We start from the raw sequence: 26,187 nt of genomic DNA on the forward strand, positions 1-26,187 counted from the left end.
AACCGGGGACAGAGCCCTGGAGGCGAAAACAAGAACCCGGGACAACCAATTGTTCCCAATCTTGCTTTGTACCAGTTATACTCACCACTAAGCCACTCTCCATAGATTTTCAATTGTATACAGCCTTCGTCATCACGTCAAACTCTACCTAGTCTTCGTAGAAATACCTGGCCACTGGTTACTAGCTCCCATTTGAAATCCAACCCAATCTCTTTCCATGCATATCTCTACTCTTCACTCTAATCCTCAAACGTGAAAGTTCTTGACGAGCCGATCTCCACAACTATGGCATCGATTATCACTTCCATCAAAGATCTCATTACTTCTGTTTTCGAGGTAATATTCTCAGTGGCCAAGAGCGCGCTGCACACGGTGTATCAGTTCTTCGTCGCTGTCGTTGACTTGTTCGCTGGCATCCCTAAGATGTTGCAGCACTTGGTGAAGGGCACTGTGGAAGCTACAGGTGGGGTTGGGGCATTTCTTGCCAGTGAGTCTCTTCAGCGTTATTTTAGGGATACTACCAGCTAACGATGCCAAAAGGTAACATCGTCGTTATAAGTTTGATTGCGCTTGGCAGTTATGGTTATCTGGTGTATTTGAGGCGTGATAGGCGTCCAGTTCAGGTGGGAAATAAAAAGCTACAGTAGTGGTGGCTTAGCGCCTTGGTCATTCAGAGGAAGGGAGCCGTTGAAGAGACAAAGATCTGATGTCTCTTAAGATGTTGATAGCGCAACACAAGCTATAGCAATGGCGGAATGTCTAGGTTGTTGCTCTCATTTTTCGCTTAATCCTGGCGACTGATAGCATAAACATGTTGTGCTTTGTTGCAAAACTAGGCTGATCCGTTATATATTATGTAGTTTATATGTCGGATTTGACAGCGGTAGCAGCTGTTACAGTGTGAGGAAGGGCTTCAACTATTGACACAGATTGCGGCTAATTGATAAAATTAGGATAGCAAGGCCATTTCTATGATATTTTGGGCCAGCAATTCATCCTTTTCAATATAAAATACAGGCATAAGGCCATTTCACCACCAGCAGAAACATGATGATAGTCATGCGCATTTCTCTCGAATATCACACTGGCTATAAAGTCAAGTCGTGTTCTCATATTTCACTTCATCCGGTGGGTTTTGCTGCGACTGACTGCGCTGCATTTAATCGACTCTCTTCTTGCCGCGAAGAACCTTGCGTCTCTGAGCAATCATGTGGGTGTAGAGGATATACGAGCCTGATGAATAGTCAATACCAGAAGTCCTTGATGATTGATGGGGAGCAACGTACCAGGAACGTAGATGACAAGAATGGCAATCAAAGCGTAACGGAACAGCGGGTTCAGCTCGCCAGCAGGGCCAAGCGCCTGGACGATAAGCGTGCACTCGCTGGAGATACCAATGGGGTAGAGAATGTAGAAAGTGTTGTATCTAAACATGAAGATCGTCAGTACAATGAACGCCGCAGCCACACTAAAAAAAAGATTTTAATAGAAACCTACCGCAACCAAGTCCACCAGCTCGGGACCGCATTTCCAGACAAGGTGATAGCGAAGAAGCCGTAACGGATAACCTCCGTAATACCCCAGGCAGTCACACAACCCAGATACGCATAGTCACCCAGCTGGGTATCGCGGCCGGCGCCGACAATCTCCCCACCGAACTGCGCCATGATGCCCCACACCAACAGCAGCCGACTAGCAACTTGCATGGCAGTTGTCATGAAAGGTGCGCGCACGAGGCCCACCAGGCTGTGCACGACCTCCAACAGGGCGAGGGACTGCGTGGCCAGCAGCAGTGGGGAGAAGGTCAGGTTGAAGACCTTGGGCAGAGTCTTGGTCGAGACATGGGATGGGAGGAGGGAGGCTGTGTAGACGACACAGGTGCCCCAGGCGAAGAGGTTGAGGGTGTTGTAGAGGAAGAGGTATGCTCTTGTGAGGCCTGAAGGGCCAGAGCGCGATGCGCTGGTTGCTTTAGATGAGGCCATTTTTAGGCCAGTGGTGTCTTCAATCTCGTGGCGGCAATTGGCGATCCTGTTGCTCTGTATGTGAAGACCTCAAAAATTTGTGGTTGATTTTGGTTGGGAGCTGCCAACAAAAAAATGGACCGAGGTCCCCGGTTGGTTACTAAGCATTCTGGAAGAGCCCTGGAGCCCCTGGGACCGCGAGATCGGGACGGTTGTGGAGAAAACGCGTGTTTGGGATCCGGGGTATATTCTTGATTTTCGTCATCTCTCGATTTGAACATGCTTTCTCTTCAAGACAGATCTGTCTAGTCGGCTTAGGAGCCATATGCTATTAGGCCAATCATGATTTAGCCATGCAGTCTTCGCCTTCTGCGCCGAGTATAACCCGTAGCCGGGGTGTCGGATCCGGATGCAAATTCTCTGCAAGCCTGGACTTTGTTAACAATTTCAGAAGATCTCTGCCGAGGGGAAGGCATACTGTGATTCGCCTGGGGTTGTCGAGTGCATAGGCTGACAGCTAAGCGGATGGCTTATGGGGGGACGCGCTCTTGGCTGCCAGGGATAAGCCGACCCCGATGGGCATAGCTGTACGATCTAGTCCGCGCTATTGCTCAAGGGTGTCAATAGCGCCTTCCATCTCGTATTGCCTGAGAGGGGACATATGTGGGTTGGTCTAGGTATTTTGGACTTGAGTACGGAGCAGTTTTCAGATAGGTCTGAAAGGCTACATAGGCGAATTACTGAGGGACCGTTGATATTGTTTTCCTTGGGCCCTCGGAGATGGTATGAGTTTGAGGAGTTGCTTCACGTATGTATGTTGTCGCCTTTCAATGAAATGATTGGACGTAGTAGAACCACTTGAACACTACAACATACCCCACAGATGTCAACTATATCTAGGCATGTATAACGGATTTGTAGTTACGCTTTATTGATCCTCGTCAATCCACTTGCCAGACACTTCCTCCGTTGCACACCATGAATTGCCGGAGACAAACTCGAATATTCATTTGTCTCTTGTACAACAAGCATCTTCGTCTTATCGTTGTGCACACGGACCATCGGTACATGGCTCAATGCAAACTGCCCATAGCGTCTCAACCCTCATCTTTATATAGGCATCACTATGGTGTATGTAAGCCTTTGGAGGTGTACCAAGCTCTCCATGGCATTGGAAAAAGCCACCTATGTTCAGAGTATATAGTATTCTAAGCTTTATGCCGCATGACGTGAGCAGAGACCATGAAATGAGAGTGACACCATGCGATGCAGAAATAGTCAACAACTCAGTCCAACTTATGGAGTATACCTCACATTCCCGTATGAAAGGAATGTACTGAGTACTCTGTACACGGTAATGGCTGTAATTTGCCGTTACGCTGGATGACATCAGAGGCTGCGAGTGGGCTGAGTTCCAGGTCCATCGGTGATGTCATGGCTCCCGTCGTGGCTTCTGATTGGTCCACAGGGTACCGGAGCCAACCACTTCGCGCAAAAACCAGACGGTCAAAAGAGAGGCACAAATGTCCCCTATCGCTATATAAACGAAGAGAGCTGCGGGCTCGTGAGAGCGGCCTGAATTGACCTCAATTGCAATTAACATACTGCTTCTACATCGGCGGCTCCCCATGCAAAACTAAAACCAGGTCAAAGAGAGAAAAAAAAAGCAATGACAATCAAACAGAAACACCCAAACATTCATCGTCATCGGTGACAGCATAATCGCTCGTGTCTTAGCCCAGCAATATTGGCCCCCCTTTCTTTCCCCCTCTCGAGCAAAGAAAGGGAAACCATGGAGCCATGTCCTCTCACATTGGTCGTTCAACGCGCTGTCACGGAGTACGTCAGATGAGGAATCCATGCAACACACAATGAGAATGCCAGTGTCCCGAGTTACTAGACACGGTCCTCGGGGGTCCAGACCAACTGGTTCAGGCCCTCATTGCACACTTGGTCCAGGTTGATCGTGCTTCCCTGCTGTGCGAGCCGGCACGATTACGTCTTTTGCCCCCTTGAGCCTTTTTTTTTTTGGTTTTTGGTTTTCGTGGCTAAAATTTCGCCAGGACGCTAATGGTTCCCCCCCTTAGGCTGTTCCTTGTTTTAGAGCAGTGCAGAGCGAGCCTTGGAAACGGAGGATTCTTGGAGTAATGCCACCAGGGACAGGAAAAAAAAAGACACTCGCCTGTTCGCAGTTACGTCCCAAACGGTTCGGCGTGTGACCGTTCGGAGGTTCGTTTGGGAATGACAGGCCCAATGACGTTCCTTGCTGGGGATCGGCGCCCCGATGATGTCGTTTGGCTGGTTTTCCCTTCCGCTGCCAGATCTCCATGGTCTGGTCAATACTATAGGCACGGCCTGATGCGGCCATAAAACGTGTCATTTTTTTCCCGGTATTTTTTGCGCCCTATCGGCATCCACTAAGCATGTACTATTCAGTTCAAAATGCCCACTTGCAGCAGGTCGGCGAGGGGTCAAGCCGTTCATTTCGTTTCTTTTCTCCCCGGTGGACCCAGCAGGAGGAAGTGATCCCACGGTTGTACTCCACTGGGTTACCTGTCTCATTGACAGAGTTCGGATGAATTCGATTAAGGTATCAAGATATATCGTTCGATTGCTCATGGCCGAGAATTCAAGCTCATCGACGATATGTCAAGCAAAGAGCTATAGAGGTTGAAGGTTATTATATCAACGGTGGCCTCGATATCCACTGCGCTTTGAGGCTTTAGCCTAGCGCAAAGACTAACAAATAATCGAAATGAAAAACTGGAAATAACGGAGTCGGTCTCCCAAAAGCCGAAGTCCAATTAGAACCCATATAGATTATAGCGACGTGATACTATACCCAGCGCCTGATTCCCCCGAGCTGCGCCAAGATCAGATTTGAAGAAATAAAATCGCATTTCGATCACATAGGAAATATAATGATTTGGATCGAATGAAATATCCGAAATCCCCAAAGTCCTCCTAAATCCTCCTCACTCCTGTGGTTCGGGGCCATAGATTAGGAAGTGAGAGCCTACCCACCTAACGCCATTCTCCGCCCCTCCGTTTCTCTCTCTCTCTCTTCTTCGCCCCTCCTTGTCTCTTTAACCTTCTCCCCTTCCCCTTTCCGCACGTGTCTTTTTCGTTTGCCTTTTTTTCGGTTCTTCTTTGTCGCTGGATTGTCCTCGAATACCCTTCTTTTGGTGCGGTGATCTCAAGCTCAGAGCCTTGAGAGAAAAAAAAAATAAAGGTGGGATGAACTTTCCGAACCCTCTCCAACTTGCCCCTCTCGGATCTGGGAGATTTTCTTGGATTTTCTTGGATTTTCATTCTTTTTTTATCTCGTTTAATTCCCTTTGCACTGTCAAGTGGGACCCTGGCTTTGGGCTGCAGCTCTTGCTATGCGCTAGTCATGGTGTACACGGTTGTGACTGGATCACGCTCGAGTATATGCTCTGAATGGCCCTGTGTGTCCGGTCTACACCTCTATCACCTCCACATCCGGTCCCTCCTTGGGATATTCCCCCTCCTCGCCCTCTAAATCCCTGCTATATTGCAGCTACCCCTCCCCCTCTGTGATTTGGCTTGGGTTTTCCCGTCTCCTGCCACCTATCACTATTCAGCGTCACTTGATACTTCAATCCTTCAATTTGGTGGCTGTACTTCGCCTCGACCCTCAGCCTCTTGTCCCCTGATCATAGTTACCGGAGCCTCTCACCGTTCCCCCGTTGACAGCTTCCAGCCTACCTTGGTGCCTGGATCCGTAACACCCTGCTGGCTCTGTAAGATGATATATGCGTTGCGTGCAGATCTTTGTTGTGTGCAGACCTCTGCGATTCTGACGTCCTCGTTGTATCATCGTTGAATCTTGCTCTCCGGGACCTCTCGTTTACCATTGATTTGCCACATCTTGTTTCTACTCATCCAAGATCTGGATCGGCAGTGGGATGAAGTGAAGGCTAACTGAGATTTGCAAACAGAGCACCCCTCATTCCATCTGGATTGGCGGAACATCAGATCGGAAATAAACGCCACTTTCACCCCCACCACTGTGACGATCTACGCCTCACACTAGGACCCTCTTCCCTACTCTTTCAACATCTCCTCCATACACATACACAGCAATGGCACCAACCGATACCAAAAAGGCCGACCAGGTAAGCGATTCTTATCCAAGTCGAAAAAGGGTTCTGGGCTGATGTTCGACTCCAGGCCAAGCAGGGTCCCCCCAGACTCTCTGATTACAAGGAAATCCTCGACGAGAGCACATTCGAACAGATCCTCGAGATGGACGATGATGAGGAGGACCGCGACTTCAGCAAGAGCATTGTGTATGGATTCTTCGATCAGGCTGAAAACACCTACAAGAAGATGGAGAAGGAAATGTGAGTGTGCTTACTGCCTGTAGCTGTCCACCGGCAGCCATAATGATAGGATTTCGCTAATCTCTTCTCCCACAGAGATGAGAAGAACCTTGATGAACTCTCTGCACTCGGACACTTCCTCAAGGGCTCATCCGCTACCCTTGGACTGGTGAAGGTGAAGGACGGCTGCGAGAAGATCCAGCACTTCGGCGCCAACAAGGACGAGACTGGCATCATTGACGAACCGGATACCGAGGTCTGCCTCAAGGCCATCCAGAAGACTCTGGATGAAGTCAAGGTCGAATACCGCAAGGTCGAGAAGCTCCTCCGCCGATACTACGGCGAGGAGATTAAGGAGGAAGAGGAGAAGCCCGAAGTGAAGGAAGTGAAGGAGCCGAAGAAGGACGAAAAGCCCCAAGAAGAGCCCAAGGAGCCCAAAGAGGCCAAGGAGGCCAAGGAGGTTAAGGAGGTTAAGGTGGCCAAGGAGGCCAAGGAGGTCAAAGAACCCACGAAGGAGAAGGAGCTCGCCAAGGAGTCTTCGCAATAAGTGGTCATTTGGGCTGGTTGATATCCCTCCTTCCCCTTTTTCTTTTTAGCGACGGATGGAGCATGGCAAATGGCTTTTTTCTTTTTCTTTTTCTCCTTTGCCCATTTTTACCCTTTCCCCTCTGATTTCCCTCGTCCGCCTGGCTTTTTTCCCCCTTTGCTTTGATACGTACATAACAAACTCTCCCTGCCATATCTCCCCCTTCCCGTCCGGACACTGGTGTGGAAACGGATATTCCTGGTCTGTCACGTAAGTGCAGGCGCGAGAATCGTGACGAATCCGAGGAGTCTTGAACAATAGCGACATATGGAAATCCGAGTGCCTTTGGCCTTGTTTCTTTTTGCTCTGAACCTGCGATTCTGTTTGATGATCACATCAGTAGGTATTGCAGATATTCAGACACCGAAATCCCAACAGGTAGCTGCTTTGTACAAGGCCTAATGAAATCCCCATTAAGTCTATCTGGCAAATGTGTATATATAGTAATAAACCCCAACCCTTGAACGCAAGCCCAGATGTGGCGCATAAAAAGCTTTTTTTCACTTCAGCCACTTGCGTGGGCCTCTGGGGTCCCCGGATTAACTTGACTTTGTTCCTGGAGAACCTAATTGCATCCTCGTCCAAACCCCCCCTTTCCCAGGTACTGCCTTCTATGTCATCTAAATGATAGGGAACTTTGCCACCATTTCCGCATTTGCGTCTGCTCATTGCCTCACCGAATGGTCAACTAATACTGGAGTCCTGCAGTATGCGATACTGACAACGCCCAAGCATATTGAAAAGTTTCTGAAGCCGAGTGATAGTATCTTTCATTATCGCTAGCTCCGGAACCGCGCTAACAGTTGAGTTCTTTCGAAGGTACTTCCCAGAAAACTTTGTTTATCCCGGAATCAGACCGGCATAGGAGGTGTAGACACTCATCGGACGTACTTGGCCGTGGCGTTCCCAACCAAATCCCGACCTCCCAACTGTCAGTGCTATGATACAGCGCAGCAGCGGGACTACGCAGTTTCAGTTTCCGAGCCGGGATGCGCAAGGGTTCTGCCTTGATTGGCCCTTTCCTGGCGTGCGGTGTGCCGTCTGTTGTTGGATTCCAGCATCAACGAGGGAAAGCTTCGAGGGGCTGAGATCTGGTCAGTACATAGAACTTTTGCCAAAAGCTGACGCATATCTGCTCTGTATGATATATATCTTTATGATATCACCAGTCGATACTTGTCAAACCAGTTTTCACTTCATAGAGCACCCCACCTCGATGGTTCTCCAGAGCCATCTGTTACGAACGCACCTTGTTGCACGGAAATATCTCTCAACGACAGATCTAGACTCATACCGCCTTACGAAGTAGTAGCTAACACTTTGTCTGTCCCGTTCAACCAACCTTAATCAACAACCAATGCAACTCATCGCATGTGCATCAGTCACAAACGAGAAATTCGGAAACCGAGTCAAAGCAACTTCCAACCGGGTTTCTTGCCCACTGGCAAACGCGGCTACTCGCTCATATAAACGAACATCTTCGTGTGAATTCCCATGCCGACACAGACGCGAGAAACTACGCCGTTTTGGGCCTCGGTCTGTCAGCTTTGCTTGCATTGCATCCTGGGCTGGAATCCGGTCTGGCGGGTCGCACAGCATAGCCAACGAGCGCTTTCCTTTTGTCTGCAGGATGCCCTAACAAGCCGACGGATACGCACAGGTCCCTTATTTGTCTGATTTCCCACTAGTATGTAAGGGTGGAAGGTCGTGGATAATCCAGGTAGTATGGGCTACTTGGTTGGGTTTCAGGGCGCCTCGACGCCAATTTCGACACGTACAGCTATAATGCCCCCTTTCCGGAGCGGCTTTCTCCACACAGCGGCACAGCCGCAGATGCACGTCCTCGGCTGAGGACGCAGCTTTCCAGCATTGGCACTGTTAAGCTAGAGCGGTGTCCATTTTCTTCACGGATGCATACAGGTGCGTGGCAAGGAGGCCAGAAGCTATCCGAGTACGGAGTATCCGGTGCTAATTGGGATCAGGATCTCAACATTTATCCGACTCTTATGTACAACAAACGGACCTCGAAAGATACACCCCTTTCTCCTGCATGCAAGCATACATATATCTCCTACCTGTCTGTCTCGGATAGCAGACTTGACCTCATCAAGCTGTCCTCGATATACAAAAACGCACTTAGCCTGCCATATTCGCGCTCAGTCCTCGACCCGGGAGAGATGGGTCCACGATAACTCTGTTTGTGAGTGTCTCGGTGTATTCGACTTGTCACCCTGACCCGCAATCCTTCTATCGAGAGGCAAGAAAGAGGCAGGGAACAGGAATAGGAGACTTTGTAATACCCCAGTCTGCCTTTCTCCCCAATCCTGGCTGCTGATTTAAACCACGCCATTTCGTTTGTTCATCGTCTCCGCCCACCCAATGGCCCAGCCTACATACTCCCCACTGGGAAAGGCCGTAATACGGCCCGTAGTCCTATTCCCTGAATTCCAACAGCCCCCAACGGTTTTGCATTGACGCGCTTGTTAGCGAACGAACTCCCGCCCGGCTCGCGGTTTGACCTAGTCCGGGGTTGTATATCAACGGGTGTGCAGTGAGACCGTACACACAGTACATTGTACCACTGCCCCGACATCCGCGGATCCTGCAAGATGCACGGTAGCGTTCTATCCCAAAGAAACCAGATTTTCAGCACCGGGGCAGCAAAAGAAAAAAAATAAAACACTACGAGAAGGGAGGAAAAATAGCCAACTGCAGCACTCTTGGCTCGTCCCCTCTTCCTCCCTTTGTTGGTCCTGCACATGCACCAAAGAAACAATAAATAATCCTTCAGGAGATGCGATGTCTTGGTCTCGAGGCAATCAACTTCTTCAGACCCCTGCACCTTTACTCCACATCCTTGCGCTTATGCTATATCGCATCTGATTGCGGGTTTGCGATCTTCCCCCCAAAATTCCCCGCTCAATCCGATTGCTCCTGTTTCTGTTTTCTGTTCTCTTGTCTTGATCCGTTCGCTCTGCTTCGTTCCGGGCGGAGAAGCGTCTCTGATTGTATCGGCTGCCACGGCTTCGGCCCCGTGCAATTCGCAACGGCCGTTGAATGTGTTTTCCACGCCGTTAAGCTCTGTTTGACCATAGCCTTCGAGCGATATAAAGTCTTCCTTTGGCTCGGGCTTCGAGGTTACGTCTTCAGCTTCAGCTTCCTATTCCATCTTCTGTGTCCACTCAATATCAAATCCTCATCTCAACCCAGTTTACCTACATTGTCTGCATCAAACTCCCAGTCATACTCGCAGATCCACCCCCAACAACCCATCTCCATACATCTCAGCACTATACACAACTACACACCATGCCCGTCGGTCCCCGAGTCTCCAAAGAAGAATTCATGCACGCACTGGGTCTAAATCCCCACGACCCCCACCATGAACAATACTACCGCGCTATGCGAGTAAGCACACCCCATGTCAACTACATTACAACGACACTAACCAAATCAGGACGAAGCAATCATGGTCTACAACCGCATGAACCAGGATACCTCTAACCTCCTCGACAACGTGCGCGCAGACCCCGCAACCCGCCCGCCATTCTTCTGGCACCACATCCGGCCAGACTGCCAGCGCTGGGCGATCCAGGAGATCTGGCGGAATGCGGCGCCTCTCACGCGCGGGCTATTCGACCGTGGCGCGACGAATGGGGAGTATGGGCCGAATTGGGTGGCAGGGTGGTTGTTGTATAGTGTCTTCCGGTCGAGGGATGTGAGGAATAATCGGAATCGGAGGAAGGGGGAGGCAGGGGCGTCGGCTCCAGAGGGTGGTATGTATCAATCTTATTGGGCTTGGGCTTATTTGGGTGTGACTTACTGACTGGTGGGACTTATAGATAAACAAAGGAAAGAGGAGACGGCGCCGAAGAAGGGATATTATGATCCTGTGCGGAACGGGACGTTGTGATCTTTGTTTGTGCTTACGGGGATTTTCTTTTTCCGGCTTCATATCCAGTCTGTTTAATATTTATCTTTCTCAATGAACCTGAATATGAAACTGGGATTATCGGAGTAAGACTGAGAAGAATGTAAATGCGCAATGCAAAGTATAGAACGCTTCGTGTACGAGATCAAAGAAAAATGGCAAATAACAAAGATCAGTCCTCGTCCTCACTGTCCTTATCATCTGAGTCCCGGTTCTTCTCCTGCTTCTGTCGACGTTCCGACCTCAGAACCTCCGTCACACGTTTATCCTGCTCATCAGCCCTTTCATTCCACTCAGCATCATACTCCGCAGCGATATTCTTGATCTCCCTCCTTAGCGAGTTCCCCTCATCGATCAAAGTCTCCCACATCTGCAAATCCACGTTATGCAACTGATACAGCTTCTTCTGTCTCGTGCTAATCGTGAAATCCAGCGCTGACTTATACGAAATCTCCCGATTGTGATATAAAAACCACAAATAACCCCCCATCAACGTAGACAAACTGACCAGATACGTCACGGGCTCCATAGTATCCCATCCCAGGTCAGTCTCAAACGTCAACCGGTATACCGTCAACCACCAGATGGCAAGAATCCCAAACCCACCAATCGCAACCCGCTGCGCACCCCGATGCGCCAGCGCATCGCACTCTTCCTTAACATTTGCCATCGTCTGGATACGTCGCGATAGCTTGCGCAGTCTCATGCGCAGGTAGTAAGTCCGTTCATTGAACGACGGCACCGCGACACGAATCTGGTTCAGGCCCGAAGGCGCGCCTTCAATCGTGACAATGAACTCGCGCGCCCGCGCTGCGTCCCGAATAAAGTCGCCCACTTCTGTGGCCTGGGACCAGCGCACGAAGCGCTCTGGTTCGCCGTCTTTGTGATCGCCGCTTGTATTCCGTGGATAGCTGTATGTTTCAACGTCTTCCTGGCGAGACCGGCGGTGTTGAGTGGGTCTGCCGCCGAGGGGTTTGCTGCCGCCGAGGCCATCGTTGCCGGGGACGTAGTCTTTGTCTTTGTTTTGGTTTGAGTCGAGGTCTATTTCGTCCTCGATTCGCTTTTTGGGCTTGATTGCGTTGTCATCATGCTGGAGGGCGATGAATGATATGGCTGGTGGGCGTAGCTTGTCGGTTTCGCCTTTAATTGGTGGCAGTTCGGATTGGATCAGTCGCTCTAGATATGATAGTGGCTGTTGGGGGTGGACGAGGATAGCTATGGGTTCAATTTCTGATATAGGTGTTAGTACGAGGGTCAATCGGTATTTGTTATAGCTCGAGCAAGGATATACCTTTATCGTGGCCCTGGGTACCAATGGTTGTTAAAGGAATGATCAATTTGAAAAGCCGTGAGGGTGTCGTCAGCATTTTTCCTGCTTTCAAAGATTAGCAATTGATATCCGATGGGAAAGAGTTAGGACGACGGCACCTTTGGTCATTCTGTGAGGCCACTTCTCCCCAATGGGAACGTGTTTCCCTTCGCCATCCTCACCAAGCATTGTTCTGTGAGGCCGAGCTTCTTGATTGCGCTCTTGGACACGAAACTTCTCAAGCAGCTCTTCGGCATTTTCATTCTCGCCCGGGACTTGTGAATGGTCTACTTTACTGAACCTCCGGGTCTGCATCCATGTAGGATAATGTCGCGGCAATGCAGCTGGTTCAGCGCATCCAGGTTGTGTTGTCGGTAATGTACCAGAAGCCCTGGGTCCGACACAGTTGCCAATGGCTTTCGGGAAGGAATGAATATGCCTAGTTGAAGCGACTGAGCCATTCCCAACCCAGGTATTCCGCCCTGCAGAGACAAGTCTCCCCAACGAGGCGTACGGGGCCCCGCATTGTGATATTCTCCCTGTCACTGCCGACACAATAGGGGCACAATTCCGAGTTGGAAAACGCATTCTGTGGACAGGTACTAGTGTTGTGCTTTCAATTGCTTATTGTGTCTGTCTAGGTTGCATCGGGAGGGAGACGGGCAAGAGGGCGTAAACTAGATGTATGGATTCAAGGTTTTGGCGGGTGGAAGACTCAAGGCATGACGAAGCGGTGTTCGGGGGCCAGCGAGGAAAGGTGAGGTGTCGAAAGCCAAGGATAGTGCAAGCAATAGGCTAGCCAGGATAGCCCAGGCACAAACCATATCTTATTTCGCAGACTTGGAATATCCTGACGTCATAGACCCGAGTCGATTGGGCCGAGCCGTTGGGAGGCGTGGCGTTGTCTGTGGCTGTGCAGGATCTACATCCATCGTTGATGTCATATATGTTGGAGTCTCTCACAGCATCAGAGGTGTGCAAATCATGTATTTGGAGAAGAATGAGCGATATGAGCTTACCTAGACTGGAAATTTGGTGTTGTTCATAACAAGCCATGTAAGCGCAAACACCCGGACAAGTATATAGCTATCAGCGTATAAAAGTCAATTAGTCATTGACCACTCCAAACACTCCTGGACAGCGGTAGCAGTTTCCTCGTCATGCATTTTGGCCCCCTTGTCTAAGAGCCGTTTAATCACTGCGTTATTGGCACACCGTGCTGCCCACAACAGCGGTGTTCGACCGGAATCGGCTTTTGACTCGAGATCAGCGCCATTCTCAATAAGGACTTCCACCACTACCTCAAACTGATTCTCTGCTAGCCAAGATAGCATAGTTCGATCAGAATCATCTTTCGACATAATGGTAGCACCATTACCAAGCAGCAGTTCAGCCACCCCCTCATATCCATTTTCAACTGCTCACGGTAGCTACTAGCGGTGTCGGACGAGAGTGATTTTTCTAATCGAGATTCGCACCGCTGTCAAGCATCGACTCCAACTTCTCTTATTTGTCAAGCCTAGTCTTCAAATTCAACATTAAAACAGTCTCGATGTTCTAATCTAATGATTCGGCAACCGCAAAGTAGTCTTTGAAAGAACCAACCATAATCCGGAGCTCCTTCATAGAGCGCTCACCGTCGAATTGACTCGGCTGTACAAACTCCAAAAATTCCTTCGCACAAGCCGCAGCGATAGCCGCTGCATATTCCTCCCAGTCAGCGTTGGCTTGTGCGTCAGCATAGTTGCAGATTCCACAGATGACGATACAGGGGAAGTGGTCTATCAATCCTGCGGCCCCCGTTTCGATGCACAAGACATGTCCATCAAAACTCTTGTTCAATTTCTCACGAACCACAGCATCCTTAATCACCTGATCTCCACTCGCGATGAGACCATAATGAACACGTATGTTTCCGGGTCCCCTGTCAGTGTTGTCCAAGCTGGAATTTGCGGTCCTTGCCATCGGGGTTGTTGCAGAACCCCTAGTAAGCATCGCCCGCCCCGACAGACATAAGAAATGAAATAGGACAATCTCCCAAATCCAGGATATAATAGCAACCGAGTGCGAACTGTTCCGGAGATGCGCAGATGTCTGCCCGATGTACGGATCTCTGAGGGAACTCGACCAGGTATATTTCTCCCGCAAATTTGGATATCTTTCTACCATATCATTCAGGTATTGGGATATCTGACTTGCATGCATGTCATGCTTAGACTCAAGCTTTGTCATTGCTGTAAGAAGCGAGTTTGGCAGAGTGTTCAACACGCCAGTTTGCTTGAAGTTCCCATATGCTTCTGCCTTGCCCAAATCCCACTGGACAACTCCAGGGTACACATCGACAGGTGCACTGATCACAACATCTCCAAGTCTAACTTTTGATGGGATACCGCCACCGATACCGACCATAAGGCCGACTTTGATAGACGGGAAAGTGCGCACCATGTGTATCGCAACAGATGCTGCTGAACTGGCGCTGACTTTGCCTTTGGGTAGGCAGGCGATGACGATGTTGTGGCCTCCAATAGATCCCAAGGTATACGCGTTGGTATCATCTTTCGGCTTGGGTAGGTCACAATGAATCTCATCAAGCATCGCCATCGCTGCAGTCTGCTCTTTTGGTAGTGCACAGACCCATCCCACACCATAGTGGTTGTGCGTCAGCACTCTTGGTGAAGGTTTGCTGTGTGTAGAAGTTTGTTTCATCTTGTAGACAGAGTTCCTTTGGTCATGGATTTCGAGGCTTCTTTCCGAAAATTCCGAGTCTCTCGGTGGGATCCAATACCGAGCAGAATGGCCAGCAAGCAGCCCAGTCCAGTCAAATGAGGTATATAATTCCCAGCCTAGTGAGGACCCACGAAGAGAGGTTTAAGAGCGGTGGTCAATGGTATATTCAGGAATTTAAAGACCAGAAGAATTTGCGGACTGCATAAGACGAGAAGCAACGAGAAGAGGAGGCCTTTATATCGCTGCCCATCACCTGCATAGCCATCAATCCGAGACTAATTAGGCGCTAGAGGAGGGGGCGAAGAAAACACGATATACAGACTAGTGGCCAATCAGACCAAGACATGGTGGGAAGAACGACTAAGCGCCGAGGAAATAGCTGCCAGCGTTACGGAGTACTCCGTGCCCAGTGCTGGGATAGATGTTAGGGGGTTCAGGTGGCTACAACTCCCATCCTCAGAGCTTGCTCTGTTCTGATATCTGAAACTCACTATTTGCAGGGGCCCTGTCGACTTGTCGCCAATCGCGTCTTATGGCCTTTTACAGAGGAGGCCCGAATCTCAGGAATAATATCAAATTAGGACAGTTTGATCTGTATGTATCTCGTGCTGATCCGCGCAATGAGTCGACAGAGGGAAAGTAAGAATAGAGTAGCAAATCAATGTAGTGCCGTATGTTATGTGTATTCTATATTCAGTCGAGAGTCTATCTCGATAACAAGGATACTCAAAGCTCGCGCATGAGATCCTGAACAGCTTTCGCAGCAAATCGCTTCCGTTCGCTTTCTGGCAGCTCCGAGCTCATATCTGATAGCCAAGTTAGTATGAAGGCCAATCATAGCAGGAAGGAAATACCAAAGCACACCTCTAATTGCCTGCATGCGCATCATTAGTGCCTCCATGCTCTCAACATCAATTTCATCATCGCCATCATCATGGCCAATGTCTTCTTCATCACCATCGCCACCTCCACGCTCAATGGCCATGCGCAGACCAAACATCTCGCGTTCTAATTGACTGACCTCATCGCCAAATCCGCGAGAACCACCCAGACCTAACAATTGATCCTGAAGATCATCCTCTGAATCCAGTTCCGCATCATCATCAATACCAGAACTGCCCCCAGTCATAGACCAGTCATGAGTCTCCAGGACCTCTTTGATGCGAGGCATACCCTCGCGTTCTAACAACAATAGAAAGTCAGCACCATACCTGCCAACCACAAGATCTCAGTCTAGTAACTCACCTCCATACTGATTCCGCGTTTCAACCTCCTTCCCCTCCTTAGGATCCCACTCAACAACCTCCCACCCCAACAACCCCATATCAAAGAACTGATCCTCCCACCACCCAACCGAGAACGGCACCATCTCACCACCCCCCAAATCATCCTCATCAACACCAAGCCCCAGCTCCGCATCCGGACCCTTAGCCTTCTGCTGACCAGCAGCACTCTTCCTCCCCCCAACCAAAACAAAAACGCCCGGAACATCCCCAACCCCACCACGCTCCTCATCAATGCGGTCCTTAACGGCGCCGATCCCGCGCATCAGGTCACGCAGTGCGCGCACATCGTGTCGCTCAGCGGGGTCCTCCGACTCGGGCGTTGGGGGCGATCCTGTATCATTGGGAGTATGCGCGCACACGACAAGAGCGCCGACAGCCTCGCGCACGATCTCGGCGTCTGTGCTGAGGAAGTCGGTCTTCCATTGCTCGGCTGTTGGGGTGGCTTCGGCTTTGTGGGCGAGAGGGATCTCGTCGACCCAGACGGGTACTTCGGTGGTGTAGTATTTTGTTTCGAGACGGAGGGGGCTGTGGGTTGTGTAGCCGGCGAAGGTGGTTGTTGGTGTTGTTTCGGTTGGTTGTGGCGGGGTTGAGGGGATTTGTTGTTGCGGCGGGTCGATGACGGGCACGCCAGTTAGGGCGTGGAGGAGTGGAGGGATGATCGAGATGGAGTGGGATGTTGGTGTGAGGATTAGGAGGCGCCGTGGGTTGGGGATGTTCTTGACTTTGGGCTTGGGTGCGCCGTCTGATGCGGGCATTGATGAAGCCATGTTAGTGGTCTCTTTTCGGAAATAGGCGGGTTGAGGATCGCTATGTATGGTCTCGAGTAGAAGTAGGCCTGTCTTAATCCATTGAGGGTGTTTCGTGGGAAAAGGTGGTTGTTGGAAAGGCGAGCTGTCCCCCGCATTGAGAAAAAAAGCTGCGGAAGCGGATGCCACTACTTACGTAGGTACGGAGCTAACCTCCAGGGTCGTATATTGGTACTACGGCATAGATCTCATAGCGAGCTAGGTCCTTTATTATCCCCGTGTATGGATCTTTCGCTACGCCTAGCTATAGCAATGTGCCTAGGCTCGCCGACACCCACAACATGCAGCAGATAAGCCATGCCAGGTAGAGCTTGGTGGACAAAGCATAGAGAGGCTATTGACCCCAGGACCAGGAGAAGAATTTCGGGTATTGATTCATGTATTGAGTAGTGATCCGGCAAGGATTCCATAAAATGAGATGCCAGCCGATATTTTAAGACTTCGCGAGATCAAAGAAGCCCGAAAAGAAAATCCCCTAACCAAAAAAACAGCAAAGAAGAACGCCAACCACTCTGAATTTGTGAGGCCTTGAAACTGCGATTTCGTCTCTTTCACATCATATTCAACCACGACCGCGCTGGCCACGTGCACGCTGCACTGTAGCCTTACCACGCGCCAAACCGACACCGCGCCCGCGCTGGCCTCGTGAACGGAACATGGGAGCATTGCTAGAAGAAGAAAGCAAGTTAGTAAACTGATCTGGAGAGGCGACAGTTCCAAAATTGCAACATGCGACCCAAAAGAGGGATATCAGATCCAACGTACCGGAGCATGTCAGGCACAATGAAGAACCGAACGTGGCTGCCGCGAATGTAGACCTGGTCGAGGTGGGAAACACGGCCATCGCGAGCGGTAACGGTAATATCCTTAAGCTGAACGTTCATGTTGTCCTCGGCTGTTTGAAAAAGCACGTCAGTATTGAATCGCGCAAGCCAGACACTTGCCCAAGCTATTTGATCAACTGGCGTTCGAAATTGAACAGCCGCATCCAAACGCTGAGACAACACTGGATCACACACCTTCCAAAAGCTTCCCCCGATACACAACACCAGATGTGATCTCAAGCGTCACGACATGGCCCTATTGAAAAAACAAGGTTAGCTCTCTGCGTCGCGCAATCCACGTTGGTTCCATTCCAACAATTCATTGCATCTTCCTCATCCAGCTATTCATCCAAACCACATAACACAAGGGAATGCAACACACCTGCGCTTCGTTGAGGAGCTTGATCGGGATGCCGATCGTGGAGGTGAGCTTGCCCATTTTGACTATGTGACGGCAGACAAGGATCGAAAGTGATCAGACGAGGTGTAATATAACCACAGATAGCTTCCCTCGCTTAGAAAGAAGGAGGAGAGCAAAGCAATGGGTGGTTGTAAGCGGGGGGATGGTGGGACGGTGATGAGGTCGGAGTCGAGGTTAAGAGAAAGGCGAGTTTTGCGGCTAAGCTCATCCTCTCCGCTTTGGGCTCCGACCAAACAACCTCAAAAATCCCAACAACCTCCGCGCAATGCAATGTCAATAGTCCTTTACGTCTGGAATTCTCCGCACTAATATTCTACTCTCCGGCATGGCCGGTTCACCCAATTCCAACCTGCGCGGGTTCAATCACGCCGTGCAAACCCTCCTCAAACAACCGACTCAATTCCTTCCACACCTCACTATCCCGACTTTCACGCATCTCCCCGAGAACCTAGGACCGCAGCTGGTCAATTCACGAAAGAATGTTCTGGAAGTACCAGACAAGACCCCGCGCACACCTACGATTCGCGCGCTAGTGCTCGACAAAGATAATACTCTCTGCGCCGCAAAGACAACCGTATTCCCCCCGCAGATCCTCGCGAAACTATCCTCTCTCCGCACGTCTCCAACCTCCCCCTTCAATCAGACCACAAACCCAGATTCAATCCTAATTGTCTCCAACCGCGCCGGCAGCCACGCAACCTTCGACGGCGAGGTGCGCGAACTGGAAGAACAGCTCGCGCATTTGCGCATTCCTGTTTTCCGGCTGCCGGCCGGTGCGGAGAAGAAGCCATTCTGTGGTGATGAGGTGGTGCAGTGGTTCCGGGAGCGCGGGGTTGTCGAGTCGTCTCATGAGATTGCCGTTGTTGGGGATCGGTTGGGAACCGATGTGCTTATGGCTGGGATGATGGGGTCGTGGAGTGTATGGTGTAAGGAGGGTGTTTTTGAAATTGGGGAGGCTGGCAAGCCAGAGCGCAATATCCTGGAGAAGATGGAGGTTTGGATTGAACAGTTCCTTCGGGGGACAGGAGGATTTGAAGCACCGTTGCCAAAGGGGTGGGAGAAGGAGAAGCAGTTGTAAGATGTGATGCTGGGTTGAGATTCGATATTAAGATACCCTTGTGTAATACTAGACATTTCCCCCCTTGTACAATACAGGCTGGAGTACAGTGACAATCTAGATGGAACAGGATGCGATATAAAATGAATTGATTTAGAGACTAATGTCAATCCCCCACACTCGTATACCGCCAGACCAGCGCCGTCCTGCTTCAATGATGTTGCGCAGAAGATATTACAACTCTGCGCAACCCACTAGATCGACACTGGCTGGCTGCCAGACCCAAACAGGTGCCGACAAGACAAGCTCATGTGCAAAAAAACGACCCAAGATCCATGCTAAGGAAATGGATCATCGTAACCATAGGAGGAGCGCAGGTCAGCAAAAAAAGGTCTGGCACCACACTCCTCGAATAATCTCAAAGAAGAAAACAAATAAGAAATCCGAGGTGAATGGAGTCGCCGTGCAAGTCGGTCTGTTTGGCATAACCACGTAAATCAAAAATCGAAAATAGACAAAATGATAAAAAAAAGTCCCAGTCAGTGGCTAGAAAGAAAAAAAAATGGTAAATTGACCGGGCAAGAAAAGAAGAAGAAAGTGCCTGTATTCAACTGGGAAATCCAGGAATGCACAAAAATAAAGATCAAAAATCGCTTAGGACCGGCCCCAGAATGGAAAGGGTATTTGAACAACAAGAGACAGGGGTATGTCACGCAAGAAACACATCAAAACCAAGGTAAAATCGCTTCCCTAGCCATCGCCAGCGAGACGAGAATTGTCCAACAAGAGCTGACATCAAAAGCCGGGTTTTCTGCAAGGATAAAAAGGGGGAGCAGAAGCCCGGATTTTGAGCAACAAACTCTCGAAAATTGGACAATTAGAGAAAACTTCCCGAGGTGAAGAATCCAAAGAACCCATCGACAAGCATAAAGCGCCGCATGCACTCGAGAAAAGGCCGTGAAACATCAAGAGACAAAGGAGAAACACAAACTCAAAGACACCGAGGAAGTACCATTCATGAGTGGGTAGGCATCCCCTGCGAGTCGATCTCATCCAAGTTGGTCATGTCATGGGAATAGTCACCCAACCCAGGAGAGTGGTGAATCGGCAGGCCATGCATAGGTAGTTCGAAGCTGGGGCTGTCGTGTGAAACGCCAAAGGTGAGATGATTCTTCGAGTACATATCATTCATCGAGAGACTATCGTCATAACCGGTCTGCTGGTCGTGCGAGAAACCATAGATATCGGACGAAGCGTGTGACATGTTAGACAGAGGCGGCGAGTGATTAGCAATCAATGGGTCTGCAGGGCTCATGCTGGAGTATGGAGATGGTGCGTGGGAGTCCAATGTTGAGGCATCGGTTGACCCCCCAGAAACGAAGGGGATGTTGAACTGAGGGGCCATGCTGGCGACTGGTGTGGACTCGCCCTGACCCGCGGTGCTGTACATCGGACTAGCGAAACCAGGAGGCGAGCCCGTCGCTGACATGGAGTTGGTTCGGAAATCCAGTCCATATCCTTGGGTGTCAATGCGGAGGTCGGTGGGAAGATGGTGCACCGACTGGGGAATGGGCGCGTAAATACCTGCCTCGGTGTGGTTGAAGGGAGGGGGTGGTGGCGGTACGTGGAAGGAAGACATGGGACCCTGGAGTGCAGAGATGTCAACTGCAACAGGTACTGAACGGCTTCGTTGGCGTTTGTGGCCACGAGCAGCTGGCATGTTAAAGCCCAAGTGGTTGCTATCCTGGTACATATTCATATAGGTGGGAGCGGCAAACTGGTTAGGTTGAGATGCGGGACGCTGAATGAACGGCGGGGACATCACAGTTGGTACAGCGAAGCTATTGTTATTATAAGCCAGACGGTTCTGGAAGGACTCCAAGGACACAAGCTTGGCAAGCTGTACGCTCAAGACCTTGGGATGGCCTCCTAGGTGATGAACCATGATCTGGCTAGCTTGCTGCTCCTCGGTGAAATCGCCGCACTGGTAGAACCCCCGGAGTTGGAAGAGTCCATATAGAAGTGCGGCGGGCGGTTCAGTTCAACCACAAGACCACCTGGGCGAGGTGGTGTCCCATTCAACCCAGGGTTTGGGTCACCGGTTTCCAAAGTGATGTTCTTGATGTAGGAGAACGGATATTCAATCTTATAACCGGCCGCGTCATTGTTAATATAGTAGGTCATGCATGCTTTATCGGGGGAATAGAAAACAACCAAATCCATGGCGTTCTGTCCAATGCGTCGCCAGCTGCCGACAGTCAGGGAACGGCAAGTGAAGTGAGAGATCACTAATTCCAGGAGTTAGTCAATTGAACCGATGGCAGAGCTAAAATAGCTATTCAACGTACCAACTTTGCCAGAGGGGTTCGTCTCGTTTGCGTACATGCTAGGCGGGCCGTAAGCACCTGCGCGTCCGAAGGGGTCTCTGGCGCCTGGCTTGTTTGGGTCGAATTGCATTGCGAGGTAGTGTCGCATGGATTCAGGGATGGAATCGCATCCTTCACCGGTCTCGATGCTCTTTTTCGCCAGCATCTTGATTTTCGCGCGACTATATTGGGTCAGTAAACATGAAGTTCCAAACAATGAGCCCGGATGGAGGGTACCTACCGGTTTTGGAACCAGATTTGAACAGAGCGCTCCGTCATGTTGATGTCCGAAGCAATACGTTCTCTGGTAGCCGCAGTGGGAGTTGGGTTCTTGTTGAATTCGACCTCCAAAAGGACAAGCTGATCCTGAGTGGCTCGTTGGCGCTTGTTGTTCTTTTGCTGTTGAGTCAGGGTGCTTTTACGAGGAGGTCGGCGTGCGGAAGAGGAGTGGGCCGTGGTCGCACTCGAGGTCGACGGGGAGGGCGTGGAAGCTGGAGGGGAGGATGACGATGCCGTGGGCGCAATTGCGCCGGTTGGCAGGAAATGCATTTCTGTCAATGAAGACATAGTGTAACGTGGGACGGTAGAAATATATCACACGAAATCGGGATTGTGTTCGAGTTGCTCAATATGCTTTTTTTGGTAGCGTATATAGTTTTGGTCGGAAAGAAAGGGTGCAATGTGTGACGATCCGGCCGACAAATAATGGGATGGGGTGTGATCGTGGTGCGGTAACAGAGTCTTGCAAATCTTATTCTACTCGAAGCAGCCGCTGGCGCCAGAGTCTTGTGGGAAGAGGTAAAAGATGTAAACGAATGGAAGTGTGGCGTAGGGATCGAAATGGCGTTCGAGGATATCCACGTCAGGGACTGGGTGGTTGGGTAAAGGGCGCGTCGCAGAGGCGTCCAGCAAAAAAAAAAGAGAGAGAATAAATAAAATGGCTGGCCTAGGCAGCTGGTAACGAATGGCAGGGGAATCAAATTCGCCCTATAGGAACAAGATAATCCAGATGTTCGATGGAATATGCCTGGGTTGAATCGATCAACGGGGGCGGGGGGGGAACGGGGCGCAAACCGTTCTCGAGGAAACGAAGGCGGAAAGAGTGGCAGAGTCGTCGTGAAAGAATGAAACGAACGACCTAGCGAAACGAACGAAAAGAATGGAGAGAATAAGGAACACGAAAAGGTGAGGCAGAAGCGGGATCAGGAGATGGGATGCTGACTACACATGGGGAACCGGACCGACTTAGTAACTTGGACGACTACGGAGTACGGACTGTTGGGCTAAAAGCGACTGCGACTATTGGCACCTCGTGGGGCCCCCATTGTTTTTCTTCTGTAGGGCCTCGATTTGCCTGTTTCTGTTTTAGTTGATCTTTTACTTAATTTTCTCTATTTTTATGCCTTCGATGGATATCAACCAAATAATGCTATGAACTTGTTATTCACCAGAATCCAGATTATGGAGCCCGAAGAGCAGAAACTGGTTTTTTGGGCCCCTGCGTTGGGACCTGCAGGTGCCCAAGCAGCGTCACCGAGGACTGGAGCAATGAGGGCGCAGACTGAGCCTCCATCGTTTGGGGAGAAGGGGGGGGCAGTTTGCGCCTCCTTTCCCCTTACTGTGACGTTTTGCGCGATGGTCCAACTGCAGTGTTACCTCTCAGGGGCAAACTCCTAACCACCTACTGCAGAAATATGTCATGGAAAACTGGTGGCGTCAAATGAACCACATCCCAACATCCTCATCACCTTGATCGTCGTTAAATGCCGCCGAACGGCATCCACGTGAGATCCGCGGGGAATCTGAAACACCGGCAGTGATGTGATAGTCGCGATCTTGTATACGATATTCTATAGATGTCCATGCGTTTGACACAGCGCTTGACAGGATCCCTCTTTTCCACAGGCTTTTTTCGGTCTTTTTTTTTTTCTTTTCCCCTGGACAAGGTTTCCCCTGACTCGCACACAACCGTGGGCCACTATTGGATATCCACGGTCCCAGGGGCTAATTCAGTGGACCTGGCCAATAAGCATGCAGTTACACGTGCAATTCCGTGGACCGCCCAGAAGAGAAACATTCAGGTACCCGCCCCGGGGTTTGTTATGATTGGCCATCAACACATGACAGGTCATTCCAGACCCCGACCCGTGGGCCGGTTGGCAATTCAGGGACTGTGAACTGTTCCCTCCGGCGCTACGCTATCCGTCGTATCCGGGCCATTTCTTGGAATTCCGATATACGAGTTCGGAGTACGGAGGACTCCGTACAACGTACAGAATAGGAAACAGCGAGATAAAGTACGGATTACGGAGTATAGAACGGAATATGCGGACTACAAACTATATACATCGAACTTTTCTAGGCAACCATGGACAGGACAATATGAGATGAGATGTATGTTGTAACTACCGCCGATGTCTTCAATTCGGGCTCTCCTATACTCCGTAGCCACTCCGTACTCCGATTCAGCCTAATCACCGGCCATCTCGGACTAGCGTTTGTTCACTTTATTTTGCTTCGGCTACTGCATGCAGTAATCTTCCTGTTCACATAGTGCCTCTTCTGCCACAAAGTTATTGTTAGCGAACATGCAAGATCCCGGAGTTCCGGTTCAACTGTATACCCCTGGGGCCATCCATTGTCGCTATACGGAGTACTCCGTACTCCATACGGGACCCAAAAAGATCAAGCCATGAATCATTCGATGGAGACTCGGTGAAACAAAATCTCCTTAGAAGATGAAGAAGCAAGACCCCCTATCGAGCGCTTGGACATAATTATCCACAATTGATAGTCCAGCCCTCGGAGATGCTGAGCCCTCCAGCTCGCGCAGCTTATCCGTTCTTTCCCAGATCTGTTCGATAAGCTCCATTGCCGAGTTCCGCTGCTGTTCCCTATAATAGGCCGTCATCGAGCTATGCTTCTGTCGAACCCATGCACGGTCCTCATGTGACACAGCTTCTCTCGCGGCGATGTAAAACGGCTGAGGGAGTGATGAATCCGGTCCACATCCCGTCGATAGATGATTCATTAAGCCAAAGCATACGCGCACCAAATGCTGCACACGTGGGGAGCATGTCTGGTCTCGAAAGACACGACGGGCGAGTAGTAAATGAGCAGTCCAATAGAAGCATTCGGTGAGGATATCTAGGGGCGTGCGCTCCGGTGCCGCTGCCATTCCAGTATAGCCCGATCCCCAAGCACGAAGCTCGGTGTCGAGTTGGAACGCTTGAAGCAGGATGGCGTTTCCGTCTGTGTCTGTTTCTAGGCTGTCACTCACGTCACAGGCCAGGTATGCTATTCGTACGAGGAAACACATTAGTGGCTGTGGACAACCTGTCATTTTATGGAAGGAGGGCTCGGTAGTATCCCAACGGTTCTGGTCTGGCTTGTGTAGTACGAAATCTTGCGGTGCGTAGGGCCTCCTCTGTCTCGAGATGGCTAACATTACATCGACCATACCGAATCGCTGCACTATCATCCGCGCGATGGAGTTTTGCGGTGTTTCGTGGAAGTAGCCCAGTGCTTCCATGAGCCAAGAGGCGCATTTCACGTGAGGCTCTAACACGCCATCTGCTGTCTGTGCGACAACAATCCCCTGAAGAATCACAGCTGTCAGGAGTGCTTCTCGCTTGTGCCTGTTGCCTGTGATGATTGTCCCTGGATCACAGGGGGCCTTGTCCATGCTGAGCAGCTCTTGTCCAAGGGTTCTTAGCATCCGTTGCTGGCGCTTGGCGGCGAGATCAATGCTGGTTAGGCCGAAGTTGAGCATATGTTCCGATGATATGCAGACGATGGTCTCGAGAAGAATAGGTGATGAGAGGGCGGTGATTGATAGCTGCCGGTAAGGGTTGTCGGGGCCATCTAGAGCGGGAACATTGGATGAAACCAGCCTCACGTCTGTGCAAGGTATTCCAAATTAGATGTAAACATCGAATTTGCATGATAAGAGCTCACCTACAGTATTCCCAAGCACGTTTCTCTTCTGTAGATTCAAAGTATCTCTCCGTAAAAATCCCCGAAGGTTGACTTGGAATGTTTTGTTCAGTCGGTCGACGACGAGGTTTATGCCGTGTCGATATTGATTCTTTAGGTCGAATCCATTTCACACCTGATGGGTATTTGCAGTCGAACGCCCGTGCAGCACAGAAGGAGCAGGCTGGCTGTTGCTCATCACATTTATTATGATGTTTTCGACATTGTAGACAGCCTGATCCACATAAATATCAGCGCCTGCATTCCGCCCTGGACTCAGCTACTATACCAGTCCGCGATCGTGAAAATTTCTCGCCTCGGGGCATATCGACGATGAAGAAATGACACCCCACTCACTAGAGGAAGATCGACAAACAATCACGGCGCGGAGTTGAGGAATAATATATCTCTCTTTCCCCGCAGCCTTATCTATACGACAGTCACCTGACAGAAGGCCAATCAGATGCTTGAAAGAGTGATTCTGATTTAATTAAAGAATGAGATTTCGTAATATGCTCGTACTGAATCATTGATCCCTCGAGCAGAAAGAAAAAGAGGTGGTAATTGAGTCAAGCTAATCGCGACAACTATC

At 50.2% G+C, this 26,187-nt stretch overlaps 12 protein-coding genes across 12 annotated transcripts; 4 read left to right on the forward strand and 8 right to left on the reverse strand.

The window, feature by feature from the left end:
* Window positions 1–285: 285 nt before the first annotated feature.
* N7457_007825 (uncharacterized protein) lies at window positions 286–647 on the forward strand (the record flags this gene model as incomplete). Its single annotated transcript, XM_057178868.1, has 2 exons — window positions 286–487; window positions 541–647. 2 exons carry the CDS (start codon window positions 286–288, stop codon window positions 645–647), a joined length of 309 nt encoding a protein of 102 aa, XP_057027254.1.
* Window positions 648–1,159: 512 nt separating this feature from the next.
* Window positions 1,160–1,982, reverse strand: N7457_007826 (protein tyrosine phosphatase-like domain-containing protein; the record flags this gene model as incomplete). The annotated part of the gene is made up of 3 exons (XM_057178869.1): window positions 1,160–1,233; window positions 1,287–1,426; window positions 1,498–1,982. 3 exons carry the CDS (start codon window positions 1,980–1,982, stop codon window positions 1,160–1,162), a joined length of 699 nt encoding a protein of 232 aa, XP_057027255.1.
* A 4,085-nt stretch (window positions 1,983–6,067) lies between these two features.
* N7457_007827 (Hpt domain-containing protein) lies at window positions 6,068–6,854 on the forward strand (the record flags this gene model as incomplete). Its single annotated transcript, XM_057178870.1, has 3 exons — window positions 6,068–6,100; window positions 6,156–6,328; window positions 6,404–6,854. The coding sequence occupies 3 exons, from the start codon at window positions 6,068–6,070 to the stop codon at window positions 6,852–6,854; spliced, it is 657 nt and encodes a 218-aa protein (XP_057027256.1).
* A 3,348-nt stretch (window positions 6,855–10,202) lies between these two features.
* On the forward strand, window positions 10,203–10,806 carry N7457_007828 (uncharacterized protein; the record flags this gene model as incomplete). The annotated part of the gene is made up of 3 exons (XM_057178871.1): window positions 10,203–10,301; window positions 10,351–10,669; window positions 10,736–10,806. The coding sequence occupies 3 exons, from the start codon at window positions 10,203–10,205 to the stop codon at window positions 10,804–10,806; spliced, it is 489 nt and encodes a 162-aa protein (XP_057027257.1).
* A 190-nt stretch (window positions 10,807–10,996) lies between these two features.
* On the reverse strand, window positions 10,997–12,191 carry N7457_007829 (uncharacterized protein; the record flags this gene model as incomplete). The annotated part of the gene is made up of 2 exons (XM_057178872.1): window positions 10,997–12,054; window positions 12,116–12,191. The coding sequence occupies 2 exons, from the start codon at window positions 12,189–12,191 to the stop codon at window positions 10,997–10,999; spliced, it is 1,134 nt and encodes a 377-aa protein (XP_057027258.1).
* Window positions 12,192–13,236: 1,045 nt separating this feature from the next.
* N7457_007830 (ankyrin repeat-containing domain protein) lies at window positions 13,237–13,494 on the reverse strand (the record flags this gene model as incomplete). Its single annotated transcript, XM_057178873.1, has 1 exon — window positions 13,237–13,494. The coding sequence occupies one exon, from the start codon at window positions 13,492–13,494 to the stop codon at window positions 13,237–13,239; it is 258 nt and encodes an 85-aa protein (XP_057027259.1).
* Window positions 13,495–13,690: 196 nt separating this feature from the next.
* N7457_007831 (uncharacterized protein) lies at window positions 13,691–14,839 on the reverse strand (the record flags this gene model as incomplete). Its single annotated transcript, XM_057178874.1, has 1 exon — window positions 13,691–14,839. One exon carries the CDS (start codon window positions 14,837–14,839, stop codon window positions 13,691–13,693), a length of 1,149 nt encoding a protein of 382 aa, XP_057027260.1.
* Window positions 14,840–15,586: 747 nt separating this feature from the next.
* On the reverse strand, window positions 15,587–16,913 carry N7457_007832 (adaptin-binding domain-containing protein; the record flags this gene model as incomplete). Its single annotated transcript, XM_057178875.1, has 3 exons — window positions 15,587–15,666; window positions 15,725–16,042; window positions 16,106–16,913. 3 exons carry the CDS (start codon window positions 16,911–16,913, stop codon window positions 15,587–15,589), a joined length of 1,206 nt encoding a protein of 401 aa, XP_057027261.1.
* Window positions 16,914–17,514: 601 nt separating this feature from the next.
* Window positions 17,515–18,215, reverse strand: N7457_007833 (putative small nuclear ribonucleoprotein SmD3; the record flags this gene model as incomplete). The annotated part of the gene is made up of 4 exons (XM_057178876.1): window positions 17,515–17,620; window positions 17,718–17,847; window positions 17,972–18,032; window positions 18,159–18,215. The coding sequence occupies 4 exons, from the start codon at window positions 18,213–18,215 to the stop codon at window positions 17,515–17,517; spliced, it is 354 nt and encodes a 117-aa protein (XP_057027262.1).
* A 307-nt stretch (window positions 18,216–18,522) lies between these two features.
* Window positions 18,523–19,275, forward strand: N7457_007834 (phosphatidylglycerophosphatase; the record flags this gene model as incomplete). The annotated part of the gene is made up of 1 exon (XM_057178877.1): window positions 18,523–19,275. The coding sequence occupies one exon, from the start codon at window positions 18,523–18,525 to the stop codon at window positions 19,273–19,275; it is 753 nt and encodes a 250-aa protein (XP_057027263.1).
* Window positions 19,276–20,269: 994 nt separating this feature from the next.
* Window positions 20,270–22,187, reverse strand: N7457_007835 (homeobox domain-containing protein; the record flags this gene model as incomplete). Its single annotated transcript, XM_057178878.1, has 4 exons — window positions 20,270–21,238; window positions 21,301–21,542; window positions 21,603–21,802; window positions 21,862–22,187. 4 exons carry the CDS (start codon window positions 22,185–22,187, stop codon window positions 20,270–20,272), a joined length of 1,737 nt encoding a protein of 578 aa, XP_057027264.1.
* Window positions 22,188–24,351: 2,164 nt separating this feature from the next.
* Window positions 24,352–25,921, reverse strand: N7457_007836 (Zn(II)2Cys6 transcription factor; the record flags this gene model as incomplete). The annotated part of the gene is made up of 3 exons (XM_057178879.1): window positions 24,352–25,520; window positions 25,582–25,830; window positions 25,885–25,921. 3 exons carry the CDS (start codon window positions 25,919–25,921, stop codon window positions 24,352–24,354), a joined length of 1,455 nt encoding a protein of 484 aa, XP_057027265.1.
* Window positions 25,922–26,187: the final 266 nt, after the last annotated feature.

The sequence above is a fragment of the Penicillium paradoxum genome (assembly GCF_028828445.1).
Source record: "Penicillium paradoxum strain IBT 22861 chromosome Unknown utg000007l_segment0_segment0, whole genome shotgun sequence".
In the NCBI taxonomy this organism is placed as follows: Eukaryota; Fungi; Ascomycota; class Eurotiomycetes; order Eurotiales; family Aspergillaceae; genus Penicillium; species Penicillium paradoxum.